General features: G+C 49.1%; 1 protein-coding gene across 1 annotated transcript in view; it reads right to left on the bottom strand.

Moving 5' to 3' along the window:
- Positions 1–216: 216 nt before the first annotated feature.
- Positions 217–20825, bottom strand: part of CCNJL (cyclin J like) — a 54344-nt gene continuing 33735 nt past the window's right edge. Inside the window, exons 3-6 of the mRNA XM_007464418.1 lie at positions 7537–7604; positions 5125–5427; positions 2151–2310; positions 217–640 (exon numbers count right to left, since the gene is read on the bottom strand). Of these exons, the coding sequence (XP_007464480.1) occupies positions 217–640; positions 2151–2310; positions 5125–5427; positions 7537–7604 (955 nt within the window). The remainder of the gene's footprint in view (positions 641–2150; positions 2311–5124; positions 5428–7536; positions 7605–20825) is intronic.

The raw sequence follows: 20825 nt of genomic DNA, 5'->3' as shown, positions 1-20825 counted from the left end.
AAGACGTTTTCCAGAGCAATGCTCTTGGGTGAGGTATGTCACTGCCTGTTTTGCCCCAGGTCAGTTTTATTTAAAAAGAGCATGCACCCTCTGTTCAAGGGTCCTGAGGGTCTGCGGGCACGGCCTCCCAGGCGCCTCACTGGGCTGAGCTCCCTCCGTCAGCATCCTCTTCCTCTGCCCAGATCTCCAAGGCCTCCCTGCGTGGCTAAAGGTTCCCTATCTGTCGAAACAGCCCGCAGGAAACGCGTGGCTCCCGCTGAAGTAGCTGCTCCCGTAGGTGGCGGCGAGGCAGTGTCTGGACTCAGCTGCAATAGCCATGTGCATGCTGAGGGACGTGGGCAGTGGCACGGGACACACGTCCAGGGGCTGGAGGGTGGGGTACAGGGCATGGAGGGATGAGCCGCTGTCCCCTGAGAGCAGGGTCCCCGAGTGGTGGGCCTGCAGCGAGTCCCGATAGGCCACGCACAGGTCCTGCACGGGGGTCTGGAACTGGGCCAGGGCCATCGCTGTCGGCTGGCCGAGGCTGGGGTAGGCGGGTGGCTGGAACAGCACCTGGGTAGGAGCTGGGGGTGTGCCGGGCACCATCGCCAGGGCCTGGCTCTTGACCGCGACGGCATCCTTGAGGATGTTGTCATAAGCTCTGAAAGGAAAGGACTTGGGTGAGACTTGGGAGGTCAGAGGCTCCAGCACCAGACACCTGCCTTGCTGAGGGGGATGCCAGGAGACCCATGTGCTGTGACTGCTGGGCCTCTCCCAGCCTGGGCTCACTGCCTGAAGCATTGCCTCAGCTGTTCTCTGACTAAACTCAGGCCTCAGATCTCAGCTTGGATCTGCTTCCTACAAAAACCCTCTTCTGACCCCTCAAGACTAGCCTAGCTGTCCCCGCAGCCCCTCTGCACTGCCCCACCTTGGCGGTCAACACCGCAGATGATAACTTCCGGTCACTACCTGGTCCTTCGTGCAGAGTTCGAGCTTCGACCCATCTGCTTTTGCCCATTGCTGCATCCCCACACTGGGCACAGCGCCTGCCCTGAGAGGGCAGAGCTGCCGGTGCTTAGGTGAGCACAACCTCTGCCTTCAAAGCACTTCCAGCCAGCTCCATCCCTGGCTAAGCTAGCAGATTTCAAGCAGGTTGCCCCCAGGAACCCAAGTGTCTCCACCTGAAAAGGGGGATGGAACAGGTCTTTTGCCACCTCAAAAAAAAAAAAAAAAGCTTCCTGTAGTAAATCTTTTTGGGAAAACAAATCAATTAGAGGCTTCGGTAAGAAAGGAACAAGTGGAGGCTGCAGCAGGTCTGAGCAGGGGGCTACCCCAGAGGGACAGCCTTGGGGAAGAGGCAGGGCTGGTGGCTCAGTATCCAGGGGCACCCATCCTCACTCAGGCTAGACCATGTTCTCCAGCTTTGGGCACCTTCTAGAAGGCAAAGATTCTAAAATAAGGGCTAGGGAGCAGGACTGAGTCCAGAGGAATGGGACAAAGGCAGCTACACCAGGAGGCTGAGAGGTGGCTCTTCAGGGGCTGGCCCTGTGGTCAGCGGGGCCAGCATCCAGGAGATGCCAACAGCTGTTGGGTGGAAGAGACCAGGTGCAGCCAGGCGAGGGCTTTCTGTCCTCTCTGCCCTCCTCCCTGCAGTCACTACTGAGCTCTTTTGCTTCCGATATCAGTTTCAGGGTGTTCTGTCTAAGATGCCTTTAAGCATCCTCTCTGAAACACTGAACACTTCCTCCCCAAGATTCCCAAGGACCCTTGCAAGGAGGCTGTGGCCTCTTACGTGAAGCCACTCTGGGCTTAGCTGGCTAAGAGTCAGCTTTGTGGCCATGTCTGAGAAAAGCAGCTCATAATGAGAGTGTCTCAATATAATCACCCAGAAGACTGACTGATACACTGGGTCAAAGAGCCCAAGACACTCAGAAAGATGTGCACAGAGCCCTTCTGCTGCTGCACTCCTGACCTAAAAATTGCAAGCCCAAAGCTACTCAAAACAGGAAGGACCAACTCCCCGAATCCCAATTCTGTCAGGAGTCACCACGGCCCACTTTCCGTGAGCCATCAGCCCACCATAAGCCTCCAGGAAATTGCCTGAAGTGGGTCTTACGAGCAAGTGGAACTTTGGTATTTCCGAAACACAAAGGATCAGGAGGGCAACTTACACCAGCAGGATTTCGATGCATGTGCTGAGATGTTCCAGGGAGTAGTTTGAGATCCTCTGCAGGTCTCTGGTCCAGTAGGGAGAAAGCTGAAGGCAAATCCTAGAGGCCCCAACGCAGGCTGCGGCCACCACAGAAGGCTGGAATTTGTAGAAAATATGATCTGAAAGAGAACCACAGAGAAAGAGTCAGCATCAGAAAGCCTGGTCCTGGAGTCCTGCCTTGTGCTCCCCGGCAGACAAATGATTAGGTCCAAGGTTGTTCACTGCTCCCGCAAACACACACACACACGATGAAAAATTAAAACAGCATGAATTTCCATTCTTGAATCTTAAAACACCTTGGCTCTCTCAGTCTGGGATTTCTTATGTCAGCCTAGAGCAGCAGTTTTCAAAATACCATCCCTGGCTTCTAGGGGCTGCAGTGGGCTTGCTGACGGGCTACAAACAGAACTGCCAAACACCTGTTCCTTCCTTTGGCTGTTAGGGGTGACCGACACACTGTTTCAAAGGCTTCTTTTTGAGGTTATGACTGAAGGCTACTTAGTAACAAAGCCTGGCCCTCAGTAGGCACTCACTAACAATCTGTTGAAAGAACGAAGGAATGAATGAATGCCTGCAAGTGTTTGATATTCTTAACTAAAATTGGAACTTGACTTATGTTTACTGGGGAATCCTCCCCCCACCCCCACCCCAGCTTTACTGACGTATAATTGACAAATAAAACCTGTACATATTTACAGTGTACAGCATGATGTTCTGGTACATGTACACACTGGGAAATGATCTGAGAAATCTTAACGTCCTACTTTGATATCTGGCAACATGGCAAAGCTGGGACTACTTATATGCAAAGGCAAACCGTTGAAATTCCCACAATTCTCATGAAGAACAGTCAGTTATCAGCGCATTATTATACTGTCTTAAACTGATTATGACTTTCAATGATTTCAACATTTGCCTGTTAAAGTATGAATTAGGCAGGGTGGTACGGTCACAGACACAGTCAGAGTCAGACTCCCCAGGTTCAAATTCCAGCAATGGCCTTGGGTAAGTTACTTCACGTCTTGAGTAACAACTAAGGAAACTGATTTGTAAAATGAGAATAGCACAAATGATTTTCATGTGAAGTCGTTGTGAGGTTCAAATGAGACAATGCATGCAGAGCACTAAAATAAGGTGCCTGGTACATAGTAAGTGCTCATTTAATACTCGATATCACAATTGTTGATGTTGTTACTGATATTATTGATATTTGGTTTGCAGTGGGTTATCAGGTGGTTGTATCAACAGTATTTCTGACCTAGTATTGTACTTAATACCTAGATCTTTAGACACTTCAAATAAAATTCCCCAAACAGGGTAAAAGTTTATTGCTAAAGCAGATGTAAACATAATCCTCTCTCCCACCCTGCCTGTATGATGATAGCTCTTCCGGAGTGACCTACTTGTGGATTTGCATTGTGTTGCAGATTAGTGTATAAAAAACTACCAGGGCTTCCCTGTGGCGCAGTCACTGTTTCAAAGGCTTCTTTTTGAGGTTATGACTGAAGGCTACTTAGTAACAAAGCCTGGCCCTCAGTAGGCACTCACTAACAATCTGTTGAAAGAACGAAGGAATGAATGAATGCCTGCAAGTGTTTGATATTCTTAACTAAAATTGGAACTTGACTTATGTTTACTGGGGAATCCTCCCCCCACCCCCACCCCAGCTTTACTGACGTATAATTGACAAATAAAACCTGTACATATTTACAGTGTACAGCATGATGTTCTGGTACATGTACACACTGGGAAATGATCTGAGAAATCTTAACGTCCTACTTTGATATCTGGCAACATGGCAAAGCTGGGACTACTTATATGCAAAGGCAAACCGTTGAAATTCCCACAATTCTCATGAAGAACAGTCAGTTATCAGCGCATTATTATACTGTCTTAAACTGATTATGACTTTCAATGATTTCAACATTTGCCTGTTAAAGTATGAATTAGGCAGGGTGGTACGGTCACAGACACAGTCAGAGTCAGACTCCCCAGGTTCAAATTCCAGCAATGGCCTTGGGTAAGTTACTTCACGTCTTGAGTAACAACTAAGGAAACTGATTTGTAAAATGAGAATAGCACAAATGATTTTCATGTGAAGTCGTTGTGAGGTTCAAATGAGACAATGCATGCAGAGCACTAAAATAAGGTGCCTGGTACATAGTAAGTGCTCATTTAATACTCGATATCACAATTGTTGATGTTGTTACTGATATTATTGATATTTGGTTTGCAGTGGGTTATCAGGTGGTTGTATCAACAGTATTTCTGACCTAGTATTGTACTTAATACCTAGATCTTTAGACACTTCAAATAAAATTCCCCAAACAGGGTAAAAGTTTATTGCTAAAGCAGATGTAAACATAATCCTCTCTCCCACCCTGCCTGTATGATGATAGCTCTTCCGGAGTGACCTACTTGTGGATTTGCATTGTGTTGCAGATTAGTGTATAAAAAACTACCAGGGCTTCCCTGGTGGCGCAGTGGTTAAGAGTCCGCCTGCCGATGCAGGGGACGCGGGTTCGTGCCCCGGTCCGGGAAGATCCCACATGCCGCGGAGCGGCTGAACCCGTGAGCCATGGCCGCTAAGCCTGCGCGTCCGGAGCCTGTGCTCTGCAACGGGAGAGGCCACAACAGTGAGAGGCCCGCGTACCGCTAAAAAAACAAAACAAAACAAAAACTACCAGGTGATCAGTAAATAGACAGGCTACCAGCTGCCTGCATACAAGCTGCTACTTCTTTTACACGTTACTGCTAACACAGGGTTGAATAGTCGCTCCTTCTCTGCTGATCCCTGCCAAGTGGAGTGATCTGGTGATTTGGGTGGATGGGCCCCCATCAGCAAGGACTCCCTGGGACAGGTCTCTCAGGGCCCCTGACCCCGGCCCCCACGTGGGGGGGGAAGGGCGGACAGGCCCTGACATCAGCCCCACCTTGCAGGGTGACCTCTAGGAAGTAGTGGGCGTACTCCTTGAGGCACTCTTTGGTCTTGCGGGGGCAGGTGGTGGGCCAGCTGTGGCAGTGGTGGTCCTTCTGGCTGACGGAGGCCAGGAGGTAGTAGTCGAGGAAGTGGGCGGGCGTGGGCAGGCAGAGGTTCCAGCCAAAGGCCTCCAGCAGCAGCAGCTCTGTGCTCAACAGCTCCTTCTTGGTAAGGGAGAAGTTCTGGCTGCTCAGGATCCTCGTGCTGTTTATCTGTTCCAGCTTGGGGACATGGTCTTCCCTATCCTCGAACTTACCTGAGGGAGAAGCAGAGGGACAACACTTGCTGTAAAAGCCCACCTTAAAGTACCTGGACGGTGCTGGCAGGGAGAAGAGCAAGCCCAGAGGCACACATTCCAGATCTGTCACACCTGGGCTCGAATCCCCAGGCCATCACTTCCAGCTGTGCTGTGTGGTCATGGAAAGGTGTCTCACCCTCTCTGTGCCTCAGTTCTCTCACATGTAAAATGGAACTTACACATCCTAAAGCTTTTGTTAGATTCAATGGGAAACCTCACACCAAATGTTCAGACCAGCAATGAGGATCACAGAAGGTGATCGACAGCAGTCAGCAACAGCAGCAAGGGCCTGGGGAGTAAGGTGGCCCTCCCATCTGGTCCTCGCTAATTCAGCCTCAGGACTGGTCAGGGGGCCATTGTCACGGTGACCTTGCAAATCTGGTCCTGTCCCTCCAGACGTGGAAAAGTCCTTCAGTGGCTCCCCAGTATCTTCAATACTGAGTTTAAACTCTGTCAATGGGTTCTTAGTTTGGATTCCCCCAGACACAGTTTGCTTGGGATGTGAGCCTAGGAAAGATCTGTAAGTAGGAGAAGACAGGAAAGGGACAAAAGCCAAAAGGGCACTTGATCTTGAAGAGGTTTCTGCACCCCTATGCTCACTGCAGCATTATTCACAACAGCCAAGACAACCTAAGTGTCCCCTTTCAGATGAATGGATAAAGAAAATATGGTATTTATATACAATGGGATATTATTCAGCCATAAAAAGAAAGAAATCCTGCCATTTGGGACAACATGGATGGACCTTGAGGGCATTATGTTAAGTGAATAATGAGAGAGTCAGAGAAAGACAAATAATGTTATGATATCTCTTACATGTGGAATCTTAAAAAAACAAACTCAGATACAGAGAGCAGATTGGTGGTTGCCAAAGGGGGTGGGGGATGTGAAGATAGTCAGAAGGGACAAACGTCCAGTTATAAATTAGTCCTGGGGATGCAACGTTGGGCATACTGACTATACTTAACCATACTGTATATCTGAAAGTTCCTAAAAGGGTAGGTCTGGAAAGTTCTCATTGCAAGAAAAAAAAGTCTAACTATGTGAGATTATGGATGTTAACTTATGGTGGTGATCATTTCACAATATATGCATATATCAAACCACTGTACACCTTAAACTAATGCAGTCCGCCAACTGTATCTCAATAAAACTGGAAGACAAAAAAAGTGGCGTCATGTAACTTCCAAAGCGAGGCTTTAAGAGGCCTTGCATCTTCTGCCTTTGCTCCACCTGGAGAGCCATTCCCAGACCTCTGTGCAAGGAATCAAGTCTAGCCTGTTGGAGGTGAAGAGGCCACAAGGAGGAGAACCAAGATGCCCAGGCAACCGCCCAGCCAGCACCGACTCTCACACACGTAAATGACGCCACCCCGGACCTTCCAGGCCAGCGGATCCTCCAGCAACTGTATGAAGGAGTCCAGGTAATACCAGCACAGGAACCACCAAGCGACCCACATCGTTGTTGTTTTAAATCAGTTAGTTTTGGGGTGATTTGTTTTGCAGGAACAGACAACTGGAATACATTCATATCCATGCACAGTGGCAAAAAGATGCAAAACCCCGCAGACAGACATGTCACACAGCTCTGGAAGTACTGAAGGAACAATGACCTCATACTGGAAGGTCCTGGAAATAATCTGCAGGAAATAAATCCGCATGACGCTAGATACGAACAAACAGAAATAAAACACAAGCCTGGGGTTATCCCACTCAAGGGTCAAGGAACCGAGGATTTCCATAGCAATGTCCCCCTGGCAGTCATCAGTTGTGGAAGGCCCTAGTGGCAGCCTCTGCTGTGGAGGGCTCTGCAGGTAGGGGGCGTGCAGCCACCACACCCTCACTCGGGGGAACCACGCACACCTGGCTGTAGCCTCGGCCACGGAAGTTCTCTGCAGGCACCGTGCCCTCCTTGCCTACGAGCCTTTGTCCGCACAGCCCCTCTGCCCAGAGCACCCTTGCCCATCCCCTCTTCACTCCGCCAAGCTCACCCTGTCCTTCACCTCGAAGCCACTGCCCCCTGGAAACCTTCCCTAACCATGGTCCCCACGTGCTGCCCGATGCCCACATCGGATGGTGGTGGCCTCGGTCTGGTCACCTTGGCCTCCAAGCCTAACCTCACTGGCTGCAGAACAGCTGCGGGAGCAGGTGTCGGAAGAGGCAGTGGGCGACCAAGTTGAGCTCCAAGCACACATCTGTGCCGATGAGGGGAACAGCCAACAAATCATCCACACACCTGTGCTCAACTGCCAGCGCCCCCTGACCCAGTTCTCAGCAGACGCTCAGGCTCGCGGAGAGATAAGGAAGTAACCACTTCAGGCAGGCGGCCCTGCAGCAGATACAACACATTCCTCACTAAGGCCTCAAAAGACGTCACTGAGAAATGAGACACTGGCTCTGAGAAGGCTGCATCCTTCTTCTCAGGGAGCCAGGCAACAGCCCACTGGGTGGGCAGAGATGATGACGTGAAGCTCTAGTGCTTGCCACGGAGGAGCAGAGACGATGCTGACCGGTCCCGAAGCGGCTTACAGCAAAGCAACCCAGACTCATCTCCTCCCAGAGCCCCATCCACGGCCCCGCCGGCGGAGCACACACCTTACTCCCTTGCCTTGTACCAGGGCAACTCAGGCAGGAAAAGATGAGGACAGTGCTGCCCCTTGCCCAAGGGGAAGAGGCTCTTGAACGCTGAAATCCTGGGTAGGGGGAACCCTGCTGACCAGGCCTTGCTGCCTTCCGCAGACTCAGGGCCCCTCGCCCTCCCCAAGCACTGGATCCAGACACACTTGGAATCTGGCCCCTCCTCCAGTGGGCGTGCTCATCCCCTCACCCCCTTATCATGTGTCCTCCAGAGCTCAGTTCAGAGGCCGCTCGGTGTCATCAACGCACTTCTCACACTCAGATTGTTTCATCTCAAATAGTAGTTATCAGTGGCCAGCACCTGACAATTAATAGGTCATTAACAAGTGTGAGGCCCAGAAGGATAGGAACCATGTCCCACATATTCGAAGGTGTGCCCCGAGGTGCCAGCACAGTCCCCGGCACACAGTAGATGCCCAATGCCTATTTGTTGAGAGAATGAATGGTTCTTTCTGGATAGCTGAATTGTAGGCCATTTGAATTGTTCTCCGATGATCTCTGATTATCTGTATCTGCTATTTTTCTCTCCAACAATTCACTTATTCTTTATGCAAATTAAAAAGAAAGAAAATAGAATTTTTCTTGCAAAATTGTCAAGGTTTCCCTGAACCTTGGGCTGACCTGAGCCAATGCTGTTCGCAGGCACTCAATAGCTAGAGCTCTTTTCTTCCCAGAGCAGAGGGTGGCAGAGGGTCACCGCTCTGGCAGAAACCTTTGCATCTGGGACCTTTAAAATGGAGAGATCTGGTGTCAGCACCTTAACCAAGCGATCAAATGTAGCATCGCTACTGCATCCTGCCAGCGGTGGCACCAAGACCCTTCCACGGTCTTGCTGGCAGCCAGCAATCTATTCCGACGGCAGATGTGCTCAATCAGATTAATTTCTCCCTGCCCTAAGTGCTTTTCAAACCTTTCAGAGTTCTGCCTTTTCCGCAGCCACCAGGCCCAAAAGGGATCACCCTCAAATGGAAGGGGCCATGGATTACTGAGGAATCTGATTCATCTGCTCTCTCTGCTCCCCACACTGGGGAGGCTACATGGGGACCCACCGCACTGCAGAGCAGGACAGAGCTGGGTCTGAATCCTCGACAAGTAGACCCTGGACTTAAAAGCACTAAACTCCACAGGCTGTTCATTTCTTTTCTAGGAATCCGCCACACACGGAGAAAGCATAGCTATGCAGGATGCAAAGTGCTGTAAGAAGTACCCAGCACACAGAAATGGACAGAGCTCCCATGCTGGGGCTGGGCACCAGGCTTTGTGCTGGACACACAACAGATCCTCCCAGGTAGGTTCTGTTCAGAGCCCCAGAGGCTCAGAGAAAAAGCTCATGCAAGCACTCAGCTCCACACCTAGGAGTGACCTTGCAGCCCCTGCTCTTAGCGAACAACACATTTCACAGCCAGCAAAGATTTTATGAGTTTCCTGGTGTTGCATGTGCCCGGCAGACGTTTCCTCCCCTCCTCCCATGACCGTGAGCCGAGCAGCCCTTTGTCCCCAGCCCGCCACCACCGAGCACCGCCACTCAGCTGCTTGCTCCCTATTGACAAATGGCACAGACAATAGATGCCTGGGAGTCTTTAGGCAGGTCCCCCAGGAGGGGTGGGGTACAGAAGTCCGAGTCTTTCCAAGTCAGACAACAGCCACAGACTGTCTTCAACTTGTTTGATGTACTTTTTATTTGGAAAAGTTTCAAATCCACAGGAAAGAAGAAAGACCTGAATAATGAACCCCGATGACCCTTCCCCAGATTCACCAACAGCTGACACGGAGCCACACAATTGCCGTGTGTGTGTGTGTGTGTGTGTGTGTGTGTGTGTGTTATATAAATATTGGTTTTACTGGACCATTTTTTAATTAAGTTGCAGGCATGACATGCCACCCCTGGATATTTCAGCATCCATCCCTGAGGTCATTTTCCTACCTAATCATAATGTTATTAGCAATTGCAAGAACATCAGTATTGATGTAGTTAACGTTTTCTAACATTCAATCCATATTTGACTTTCCCCAAGGGTCCCCAAAATGCCTTTATAACCTTTGTTTTTTTGATCCAGATCCAAAAGGCTACACATGGTGTCTGTTACATCTCTTTGGTCCCATTCTTTGTTTGTTTTTCATGACATGGACTCTTTGGATGAATCCAGGCAAGTTGTACAATGTCCCATATTCTGGATTCCCTGATTGTTTCCTCATGATCAAACGGTTTGAGCAAGAAAACTACAGAGGTGACGTTTTGTCCCTCTTAACAGATCACATCAGGAATTATACAACATCAGTTTGTCCCAGCAATAGCGATGCTACATTTGATCACTTGGTTAAGGTGCTGACACCAGATCTCTCCACTTTAAAGGTACCATTCTCCTGTGAAATTAATAAGTCATCTGTGAGGTGACACCTCACGAATAAGTGAATATCCTGTTTCCCAACAGCCTTTAACTCAATGGTCTGGCATCCATGGGGGATCCTTTCCTGATAAATTATTACACTGGGGTTGAAAAAAAGAATTTTTAACAATTCTACCATTTCATCTACATTTTTCTTTTTGGATATTCACACTGTCCCAAATTTGAACAGCGGGAGCACTGTTAACATAATAAGGTTAAGAAAAAAAATCCTAAGCCTATCAGAGCACTCACCCTGAATCTGGGAGGCCAGCCACATGCACATGAGCCCTTAGTGTTGGTGGCAGTGGTGAAACATACAAACAACACCTCTGAGGATGCTCTGCACACCAGCTGACTGATTGCTCCCACACTCCCAGGGGCTGGTGCAAAGAGAGCCTGAGCCACACTTGGCAGGTCACAGAGTTAGTTAGTGGACTGATGACCGTGAGGCCACCAAGTGATCTAAACTCTTAACCACAGACTAGGCCACAGTGGCCAGACACTGTAAGCCAGCAAGCCTCAGGAGTGACACTCACACACTGGCTTTTTTTTTGAGATTTCTCTCTCTCTTTTTAAATGGCATTTAAAGAAATTATAGTAAAATGCACATAACAGAAAATGTACCATTTTAACCGTTTTTAACTGTACTGTTCAGTAGCATTAAGTACATTCACACTGTTGTGTAACCAATCTCTAGAACTCTTTTCATCTTGCAAAACTGAAACTCTATACCCATTAAACAACTCCCTGTTTCCCTCCACCAACCCCTGATAACCACCTTTCTACTTTCTGTCTCTATGTATTGACTAAAGACTGGCTCTTTCTTCTTCTGCCTACTGTCCTGACAATCAAGCCTTAAAACAGACCAAACAGATTCCTGACTTTTCTGAAGTAGGGTCAAGAGAAGCAGTATTTTTAATTGCTTAAAAAACAAAACAAAGCAAAAGCCAAACTCTTTATTTTGGAAAAAGTTAAAAATACCAAAAAAACAGAGAAAATGTTATAATGAAGCCCCATGAATGCATTATGCGACTCTAACACTCATCCACATTTACACTGACTTTAGAAAAATTCTTAAATAAAAACATAAACAGCACAGAATGGGAGTCTATAAAAAGCCAGTGTTGCCCGTTTCTCAAGGCCAGGCCCAGCGCTGCCCACTCTCTACTAGACAGGTCCCAGTTAATCCCCCCAACAGTCCTTCATGCCTGGCAAGATGCCCATTTATAGACTCATTCAGGATTACCTGCTGCCCATTCAGGAGGTAAACCTAGGCTCAGACATGAGGCCAAAGTTCCCTGGCTAAAGAGAACCAGGTTTTAATGCAATAGCTATTAAAACTATTCTTCTTTGCTAAAGAAGTACAATGCCTTTAAAAACAGTCAAAGTTGCCCCTTCTGAAGAAAGGCCTCTCTCCTATTTGAAGTCCTCCCCCCCGCCCTTCATCTGAGAAAGAGAAACAAAATTTGATGAGGAATTGAGACCCCATGGCTACCCTCTCCCTTCCCGCAGCTCCCTGCCCTACTCTATGCTGCTGATGATAAAGGGAAGGGAGGGAGGCAGGTCAGAGGGTAAAGAGCCACCCCAGTGGCTGCCTGGCCCTCCAGGTGGACCTGACATCTTCTGAGCTGACTGTAGAAAAGAGCTGGGCAGTAGAGGAGCTGAGGACCCAAGAGGAAAGAGAAAGCCCTGGTGGAAAGGGCTTTTCACCAGTACTTGGGAGAGAAAGCACTGGGCCCTTTAGTCCCCAGGCTGGGCCAGGCTGAGTGGAGACCTTTCTGATACTAATCTTCATTCTTCAGTTCTTCCTTCATCGAAGTGGAGAGCAGTGGCCATTAGGTGGGGCAGAACGGGCCAGCTTTATTTACAGCTAGTCCTGAGGATATTTAATAAGGGCTGAGCATATCCTGTTAACCAGGGTGAACCCGGATTCTGGGGGAGGTCCTGACTGGAAACAGGCAAGAATGCTCCCCATTTCCCTCCAAGGACTTTGAGTTCAGGCTCAAGTTCTAGTTCTCCATCCTTACTCCTGTTATGACCTGTATGACTTTGGGCAATCACTTGGAAACCCACACCCCAAAGGGTGGTCAGGAGGGCTTAAGGAGATAGTACGTACGTGACTGGCACAGGACCCAGGGCATAAGAAGCGCTCCATAAATGGTAGCAGATGCTGCTATTATTTACTGAACATTGTTATTTATTCCTTGCACCCCGGACCTCTGATCTTTCTTCTAAAGTCCTATTAGTTGGGTAGAGATGAACTAGAGTTGGCAGCTGACACTACAGACATTTTCTTACACGCTCTGAAAAAGGGGTGGAAATAAGTCCAACCAAAGGCTCTCCCAGCTCCACCAATTCCACTGGCTGGGCTGTGAGGGACCCCCAGAGAGGATGCTAGAGTGGCCCCAGCTTCCTTCCCCTGGATTGTGACCTTGAATTCCACCCTCCTGCTGGTGGTTCCAAGGTTCACAGAGAGGGAGGCCGAGGGCAGTGTGGGGTCCAAGGCCTTTCCCGGATGGGTCTTCCCTACAGGGGTGGGAGTTTCCCAGGTGTCCCAGTTGGTTAGCAAGAAGCAGGGAATCCACACACTAGGATGTGAGCCCCAGAGGGCAGGGAGTTTCACACTTGGTTCCCCTCTGCATCTCAGGCTCCATGCACAGCACAGCAGGCATCAAGCAATACAGGCAGTCCTGAGGGAGGGGCAGCCTCCATGGACCACGCTTGTTATGCCCTTGACAAGTGAACTCGGTGCATTCTGGGAACAACCCCAGGGGCTGGGAGTGTTTTCCACATGGAATCAGAAGCTCAGAAAGCTTAAGTGAGTTGCCCCCAATCACCCAGCTGTGAAGGGCGAGAGCAAAATGAAAAGTCTGGCTGGCTACTTATTCCATGAGGATGGGGACCACATCTGTCTTGGAGAACATTATAGATCCCCTTCACCTAGCACAGCAGCCAGCACAAATTCAATACTTAATAGGTTTTTTTTGAAACAAATACATAAATGGCTCCAAAGTCCAGAGCTTTCTATACCACAAGCAGGAAATCTCAGATACAATCACGAAGATCCCTGCAATTCCAGAAAGTCTCCATCGTGAGTTTATCTACCTGGGCGCAGGAATTCCCATGGATGGGGGTGTCAGGTAAGCTGCAGCCTCCCCATCTAACCCCCATGTTCTCTACAAATACTCATCTTCATCAATCCTCCTATTTATTCCAGAGCCTTTCCACTAAAGATCTGTATGATCAACAAGACTCAGTTTTTTTTTTGGTTTTTTTTTTTTGCGGTATGTGGGCCTCTCACTGTCGTGGCCTCTTCCGTTGCGGAGCACAGGCCCCAGACACGCAGGCTCAGCGGCCATGGCTCACGGGCCCAGCCGCTCCATGGCATGTGGGATCTTCCTGGACCGGGGCAAGAACCCGTGTCCCCTGCATCGGCAGGCGGACTCTCAACCACCGCGCCACCAGGGAAGCCCAAGACTCAGTTTTTATTTCCAATGGCAGAACTGAAGTTGAAGAGTACATCTCCAACAGGGATGCTTTTCTGTAATAAAGAGCAGCCTCCCCTAGAGGGCGTGGAGAAAAGGGAGCCCTCCTACACTGTTGGTGGGAATGTAAGTTGGTGCAGCCACTGTGGAAAACAGTATGGAGGTTCCTCAGAAAACTAAAAATAGAGCTACCATATGATCCAGCAATTCCACTCCTGGGCATATATCCAGAGAAAAACATGGTCCAAAAGGACACATGCACCTCAATGTTCACTGCAGCACTACTTACAATAGCCAAGACATGGAAACAACAGAAATGTCCATTGACAGAGGAATGGATAAAGAAGATATAGTACATATACACAGTGGAATACTACTCAACCATAAAAAAGACTGAAATAATGCCGTTTGCCGCTACATGGATGGACCTAGAGATTATCACGCTAAGTGAAGTAAGTCAGAAAGAGAAAGACAAATACCATAGGATATCACTTATATGTGGAATCTAAAATAAGACACAAATGAACTTAACTATGAAACAGAAACAAAATCACTAACATAGAGAACAGACTGGTGATTGCCATCCATATGGCCTTCTCAGACTTTTATGGCCTTCTATGGTTGATAGTTTCATGCTCCTAAGAAAATTATTTTAAAACTTCTCGGATTCCCAAGCAAGAGGCTCTGCTGACATTGCATCTAATTGACTATCTCAAACAGGACACAGAAAGATAATATAAAATGAGTTACCAATGGCTTTTTTCAGTAGGCATGATCCTACACCTTTCATTTGGTTATTTTATGTGTGAAAAAATGTATATATACATATATATATATATATATATATATATATATATATATATATATAAAACTGATTCACTTCGCTGTAAAGCAGTAATGAACACAACACTGTAAATCAACGATGCTTCAATTTTTTTTTTTAAAAAAAGCTCTTTGGCTTTTTGTAGTTATTGAGGCCAGAAGCTTGCTTCCTACTCGTCCCCAAAGGGGCATGCTCATATGTCCAGCAGACAAGTGTCTTTCCGAGGAACCAGGGGAGACAGATTTTGAGGAATCTGATGGAGAAGCCAGGAAACTACTCTGGGGACGGCACCCTCCGAAAAGCTGTTTGACTTTGCGATGCAGCACGGAGAGGCAGAGCAAGCACGATGCCGAGGGTCACCCTGGGTTCTCCAGAGGCTCAGCCACTCACTGGCTGTGTGGTCTGGGGCAAGTCTCAACCTCTGGGGCCGGTGCAATGGGAGAAACAGAAGGAGACAGAATGGTGGTGAGGATGACACAAGGGCTCGGTGTGCTCAGAACAGGGCTCGGTGTGCTCAGAACAGGGCGCGGCGTGCTCAGAACAGGGCCCGGCGCTCAACAAACATTGGAACGTGCGCTGCTTTATAAACCTCTGCTCGCTTCAGGACCAACCGTGCAGTCATAGTCACAGGTGCAATAACAGCTTAATTTGTGAACAGGATTTGAGGTGGGAAAGAGAGAAAGCCAGGGACACAGCAAGAAAACCCTCCAGCTATAAGACAGTGCTTTGGTGGTGGTTTTCAGGGAAGGGAGGAAGATGTGAAGACCATAGCTGGTGGGAAGCGGGGAGCATGTGTCTCCCCCATGCTATCCTGCTGCAGACATGCTGCGTCCAAGAGCTCCAGCCCCTCCAGAGACCTGGAGGTTAGGAAACGTCCTGCAGAAACAAGCCTGTAATCTCAGCCAGACCTGGGTGTCAGGGAGACCCGGCATGAAGGTGAAGCTCGGCCACCTTCCCTGGTTGAGCTCCCTTCCTTCCTCAGGACACAAAGAAAGGTCCTTAAGGAATGTCTATGGTCCCTGTCACTGAAGATTCCTTCCACACACACGTACCCTGCCTTACAGGGTCTCCCTCCTTCCCCTCCTCACAGCAAGGCTGCATCTCCAGTCTCCTGCACAGAGCAGAGCTCAATAAATACTGAATGCACGAATGAGTGAAAACACATTTCTGACAGGCTGACTCAGTTCCTGAGTCCAACTTTGGACCGGAGGTGAGGTTGCAGGTGGTTGTTTTCTCCAGGAGGAAACTGTAAAAATGTCTCCGAGGTCAGAGGTGGCACTCGGCCAGCTGGGTCAGACACTGGCTTCCCTTCTGGCTGCGAGGACTTCCCCGTCTCAGGATGGAGCAACTGGTGGCATGACTTCACAGGGTGGCCCCAGCAAAGCCCAGCCTCCTTTGTGCTCCTCTTTACAAGGGACCCAAATAATATCATTGACTGTAAAAGCAGGGGCCATGGGATGTGGCCCCTTGTCATGTACACGGCTGGCATCTGGGGCCTGGGTTACATTACAGAGCTCTCCCCTGTAATGAGGGTCACTGCTTTGCAGAATGCCCACTCCTGGCTCACCAGGGGCTGCCCTGGACTGGGCCTGACCAGGCTGCCGGGCTGCAGGAAGAGCTGAGAGAGAGCTCTTCTAGGCTGCGGTGCTGAAGGGATGGAGGGGTCTGCGCTGTCTGTGCTCTAGGTAACGGCTCCCCCAGCTTCCTGCAGGACTCAGACCAAAGGATGGCCTTCCCTCTCAACATCCTCTCAACAACTTGCTCCAACTGAGTCAAGTTAAGCCTGACTGACCCACCTCAGGAAGACCCATCTCCCTTCACTGATGCTCCACTACCTCTCTAGAAATGATGTTGCTTCAAACGTTTTCTTTATAGTCAGTGATGGATTAACCACAGCCCACAATAGCCTGTACTTCTGTTTCTCCCGCTCCTACGTTTATTGTCCACTGTCTGAGCCTGTCGGTTACTCCATCTACTACTCATGTTCTGCTGCAGCTGCAGCAGCGGGTGACTTGGAGGATAAATAGAGAAAATTCCTTCTAAGGTAGCCTCATCTGAAGCAGTGGGATTGGAGACTGACAATGGCTTGTTGAAGCTTCAGAGCAGCTCATGATTTTGTCTGTCTGCATCCTCCTCAGTCACCTAACATTCACTCATTCTTCAAAAGAAAAATGGGGGCTTCCCTGGTGGTGCAGTGGTTAAGAATCTGCCTGCCAATGCAGGGGACACGGGTTTGAGCCCTGATCCTGGAAGATCCCACATGCCACGGAGCAGCTAAGCCCATGCGCCACAACTACTGAGCCTGAGCTCTAGAGTCCACGAGCTACAACTACTGAAGCCCACGTGCCTAGAGCCCGTGCTCCACACCAAGAGAAGCCACCGCAATGAGAAGCCCGCGCACTGCAACAAAGAGTAGCACCCGCTCGCTGCAACTAGAGAAAAGCCCGCGCACAGCAATGAAGACCCAATGCAGCCAAAATTAAATAAATTTATAAAAATAAATAAATAAAAGTGATCTGCTGTGGGACAAATGCTGCTCTTGTGTAGCAGCTGAGAGCAAGGACTCGGGAGGCAGGGTTGGGGGGTGGTGATGGCCACCTGGGTCCCCATCCTAGCTGTGTGCCCATGGGCAAGTTACCCAACTACTGGGCCTCTGTTGCATTCTCTGTCAACTGAGGAAAATAACAGTGCCTACTTCACAGGATTGTTCTGAGGATTAAATGAGCAAACCCACACAAAGAATTCAAAACACTGCCTGGCATAGAAACAATAAATATTAACCGTTCCATGATCACTGAGGCCAGGATCTGCCCTCCACCCGCAAATTCTGCTTATAGAAAACAATGCAGTGAGTTTGCAAGTAGTTTTTATTTTATTCTTTATATTTTTTTCTATTTTCTAATTTCCTACAAGGAACAAATACCACTCTCCTGCTGAGGAAAAGCAGTTTCAACTTCTCAGAAGACGGGCCCCTGGAAGCCAGAACCTGCAAAGTAACTGCCAGAGAAGGTTCCTGAATGTGGATCTGCCCTAGTCCGAGACTAGGACATAGGGAAAGGCAAGGCATGCCCCTTGAAGACCATCTTGAAAATCCACTCCTAACATGAAAATAATCTCATCTCACCACCCAGAGAGGGCAGAGGCTGGCATATTTCCTTTGGGCCTGGAAGGGGCTTTTGTTTTTGTTTAGAGGACAGTGATCTTTATTTTTTTATTTTCATTTTTAAAAAATAAATTTATTTTATTTATTTATCTTACTTATTTATTTTTGGCTGTGTTGGGTCTTCGTTGCTGCGCACAGGTTTTCTCTAGCTGCGGCAAGCAGGGGCTACTCGTTGCGGTGTGCGGGCTTCTCATTGAGGTGGCTTCTCTTGTTGCGGAGCACGGGCTCTAGGCGCGCGGGCTTCAGTAGTCATGGCTCGCGGGCTCTAGAGCGCAGGCTCAGTAGTTGTGGCTCACGGGCTTAGTTGCTCCACGACATGTGGGGGTCTTCCCGGACCAGGGCTCGAACCTGTGTCCCCTACATTAGCAGGCAGACTCTTAACCACTGCACCACCATATAGTTGATTTACAACGTTGTATTAGTTTCAGGTGTACAGCAAAGTGAATCAGTTATACATATCCACTCTTCTTTTTTTTTAGATTCTTTTCCCATATAGGCCATTACAGAGTATTGAGTGGAGTTCCCTGTGCTATACAGCAGGTTCTTATTAGTTATCTATTTGGAAGGGGTTTTAAAACCAACTGAAAGGTGCCTTGCTGGTACGATTGAGACCAATGCTGACCAGGCGGTGGGTGTCCCGTGGAGGGCAGGGTGCTGTGACCAGGGGAGTGAACACCCACCACGTGGAGCCCGAGTCTCCTAGGCAAGGCAAGGAGGGGCTCTAATCTGGAAGACAGTCTCTGGGTGTGGGGAACGGGTGCCTAATGAAGGACTCTGAGCTCTGCCCTCTCAGACTCAGCACTAGCAGGAGAATGCGTATAATGCAATTCTGGCCATAAGAGCGGAGAAGGTACTACAAGACACGAATATTCACTACAGAGAGGGTTCAAGGCTACTGTAAATAAAAAGAAAATAAAGATGAACGCCTAGCTCCCAGCACCCAAACTGCAGACAGCGTGAAGAGGGGACAGGGTGCCCAACGTCAATGTCCGGGTCTTTGTGTGAGCCGGGCTGTTCTCCTAACAGTAAGGACACTTGGATTTTCTCAGAAGGGCGACTGGCTTGTTCTTGGCAGGTGCCCAGAGACCTGCTGGTCATGCTTGGCTTGAAGTCTGCTTCTTTAGGACGGGGACTTGATCTGCTTTGTGCCCTACAGTCTCCCAGGCTCAGCGCATAATAGGTACATGTGTGTGGAATGAACCACCGTCAACGTAAGGGCCTGTAGGCAGCCCTACTGTCCACCCCCGTCTCCCCGGGGCTGAACACAGCATCTGGCGTATCGCAGAGGTGGAATAAATGTTTTTTGACTGGTTTACCCATGCAGGGTCAAGGGCTCCTGAACACTGCATGATTAATGAACTCATGCAGCTCAAGATTCCCCCTCCTCTCAAAAAACCCCAGGCCTTGGCCAAACAGGTCTGGGCACCAGAATTGCTAAGGCAAATGGTGTGATTTCTGAATTTCCAGCCCAGCCAGCTATCCAACCGGCATGTCACACAAAATCCCTCCCCCCAAATAGTTCTAAGCCTGCCAGTCTGCAGAGATGGGAACAGGAAATGGAAAATCACCGTGTCCTCACTCACTGCGCCGTAACACTGGAGCCCCGAGCCCGGATCTGCTCAGCGTGGCCCTCACGTGACAGACCACTGTTTTCAGTCCACCCATGCTGTGTGGCCACTGCCAAAACGTCACCGATTAGAAGATGTACCACTGATGTTGCAGCAGCTTTTTGGAGGAAATAATAAACTATGGTCATATGAAGCGCACACATCAAAGGTAAGACCTATCCTGGTTTCTGAAATGTGAAACCATGGCAGGCAGGAAACTGAGTGATGGCCACTCTTGCATGAGAGGCAGGGAGTGTTAAATTATTTCCTGCATGGGGGCAGCCACATTTCCTCGCAGACTTGGGTTTAATCCTATAAATAAATCTTAGGCTTTGTCTGAAGTATACCCCTGAACAAGGCCACCTGGAAAAATTGCTCCCTTTGCATCTGCTGCCTACAATTAGTGCCCCAGAGGGGTCCCAAGCATTCCTAGCTTTGGGGGGGAGCTGGGGTGCCTTCCTTCATCCTTGTCCAGAAGGGAAATCCAGGAGGGATTAGGACTGCTTCCCCCTACTTTGCTGTCAAAGAAGCTGCTTCTCAGTCATCAAAGCAGGCTACTGAGGACCCAAGTTGGGAGGGGAGGGGAGGGGAGGGATGCAGGGATGAGAGAGGGGGAGTGAGGCACTTTCCTAGGAGAAAGACAGGCCTCTCCTAGAATCTCGCGAGACCCAGAGGCAGTGCCTTTTTTGGTACCTGCCCTAAGAAATGAAGCTACTGATTTCTGGCTTAAGGAGCCTTAAAAGCAGTTGGTCTGGGAACTCATTTCTCACCTGGACACCCTGGACAGGACAAGGCAGAAAGGCAGGATGCAAATGTACTCTCTGCTGGGAGCATAGACAGAAGTTCAAAGTGGATGAGGGGCCAGGATGGGGGAGGGACAATGCTCCTCTTCTGATGGTGTGTTGCTCTCGTGGAGAAGCACGTGCTTCCAAAGGCTCCCACACATTAAGTTCAATTTAAGAAAAAAGGGATCTGCTCAGCTGTTGGTCAAAACCTCTGCAAGGCAATTCAGTGCTACCCAACAAAATCTTAAATGCACACACCTCTGACCAAAGCAATCCCAAAGACATACCTCAGTGTGCAAAGACGCAGAGGAAAGGACAGCTGTTGTCACGTTGTTTAAAGCAGTAAAAACAAAAAAAGAGAAAAAGATGGCAATGTAAATATCCATCGACAGGGAATCATTCTATAAATGTCAGTGTTGGGCTTCCCTGGTGGCGCAGTGGTTGAGAGTCCGCCTGCCGATGCAGGGGAC

The sequence above is a fragment of the Lipotes vexillifer genome, unplaced genomic scaffold, assembly GCF_000442215.2.
Source record: "Lipotes vexillifer unplaced genomic scaffold, Lipotes_vexillifer_v1.1 scaffold95, whole genome shotgun sequence".
NCBI classification, from domain to species: domain Eukaryota; kingdom Metazoa; phylum Chordata; class Mammalia; order Artiodactyla; family Lipotidae; genus Lipotes; species Lipotes vexillifer.
The sequence above is the reverse complement of the archived record's forward strand: the minus strand, read 5'-3'. Positions and strand labels throughout refer to the sequence as shown.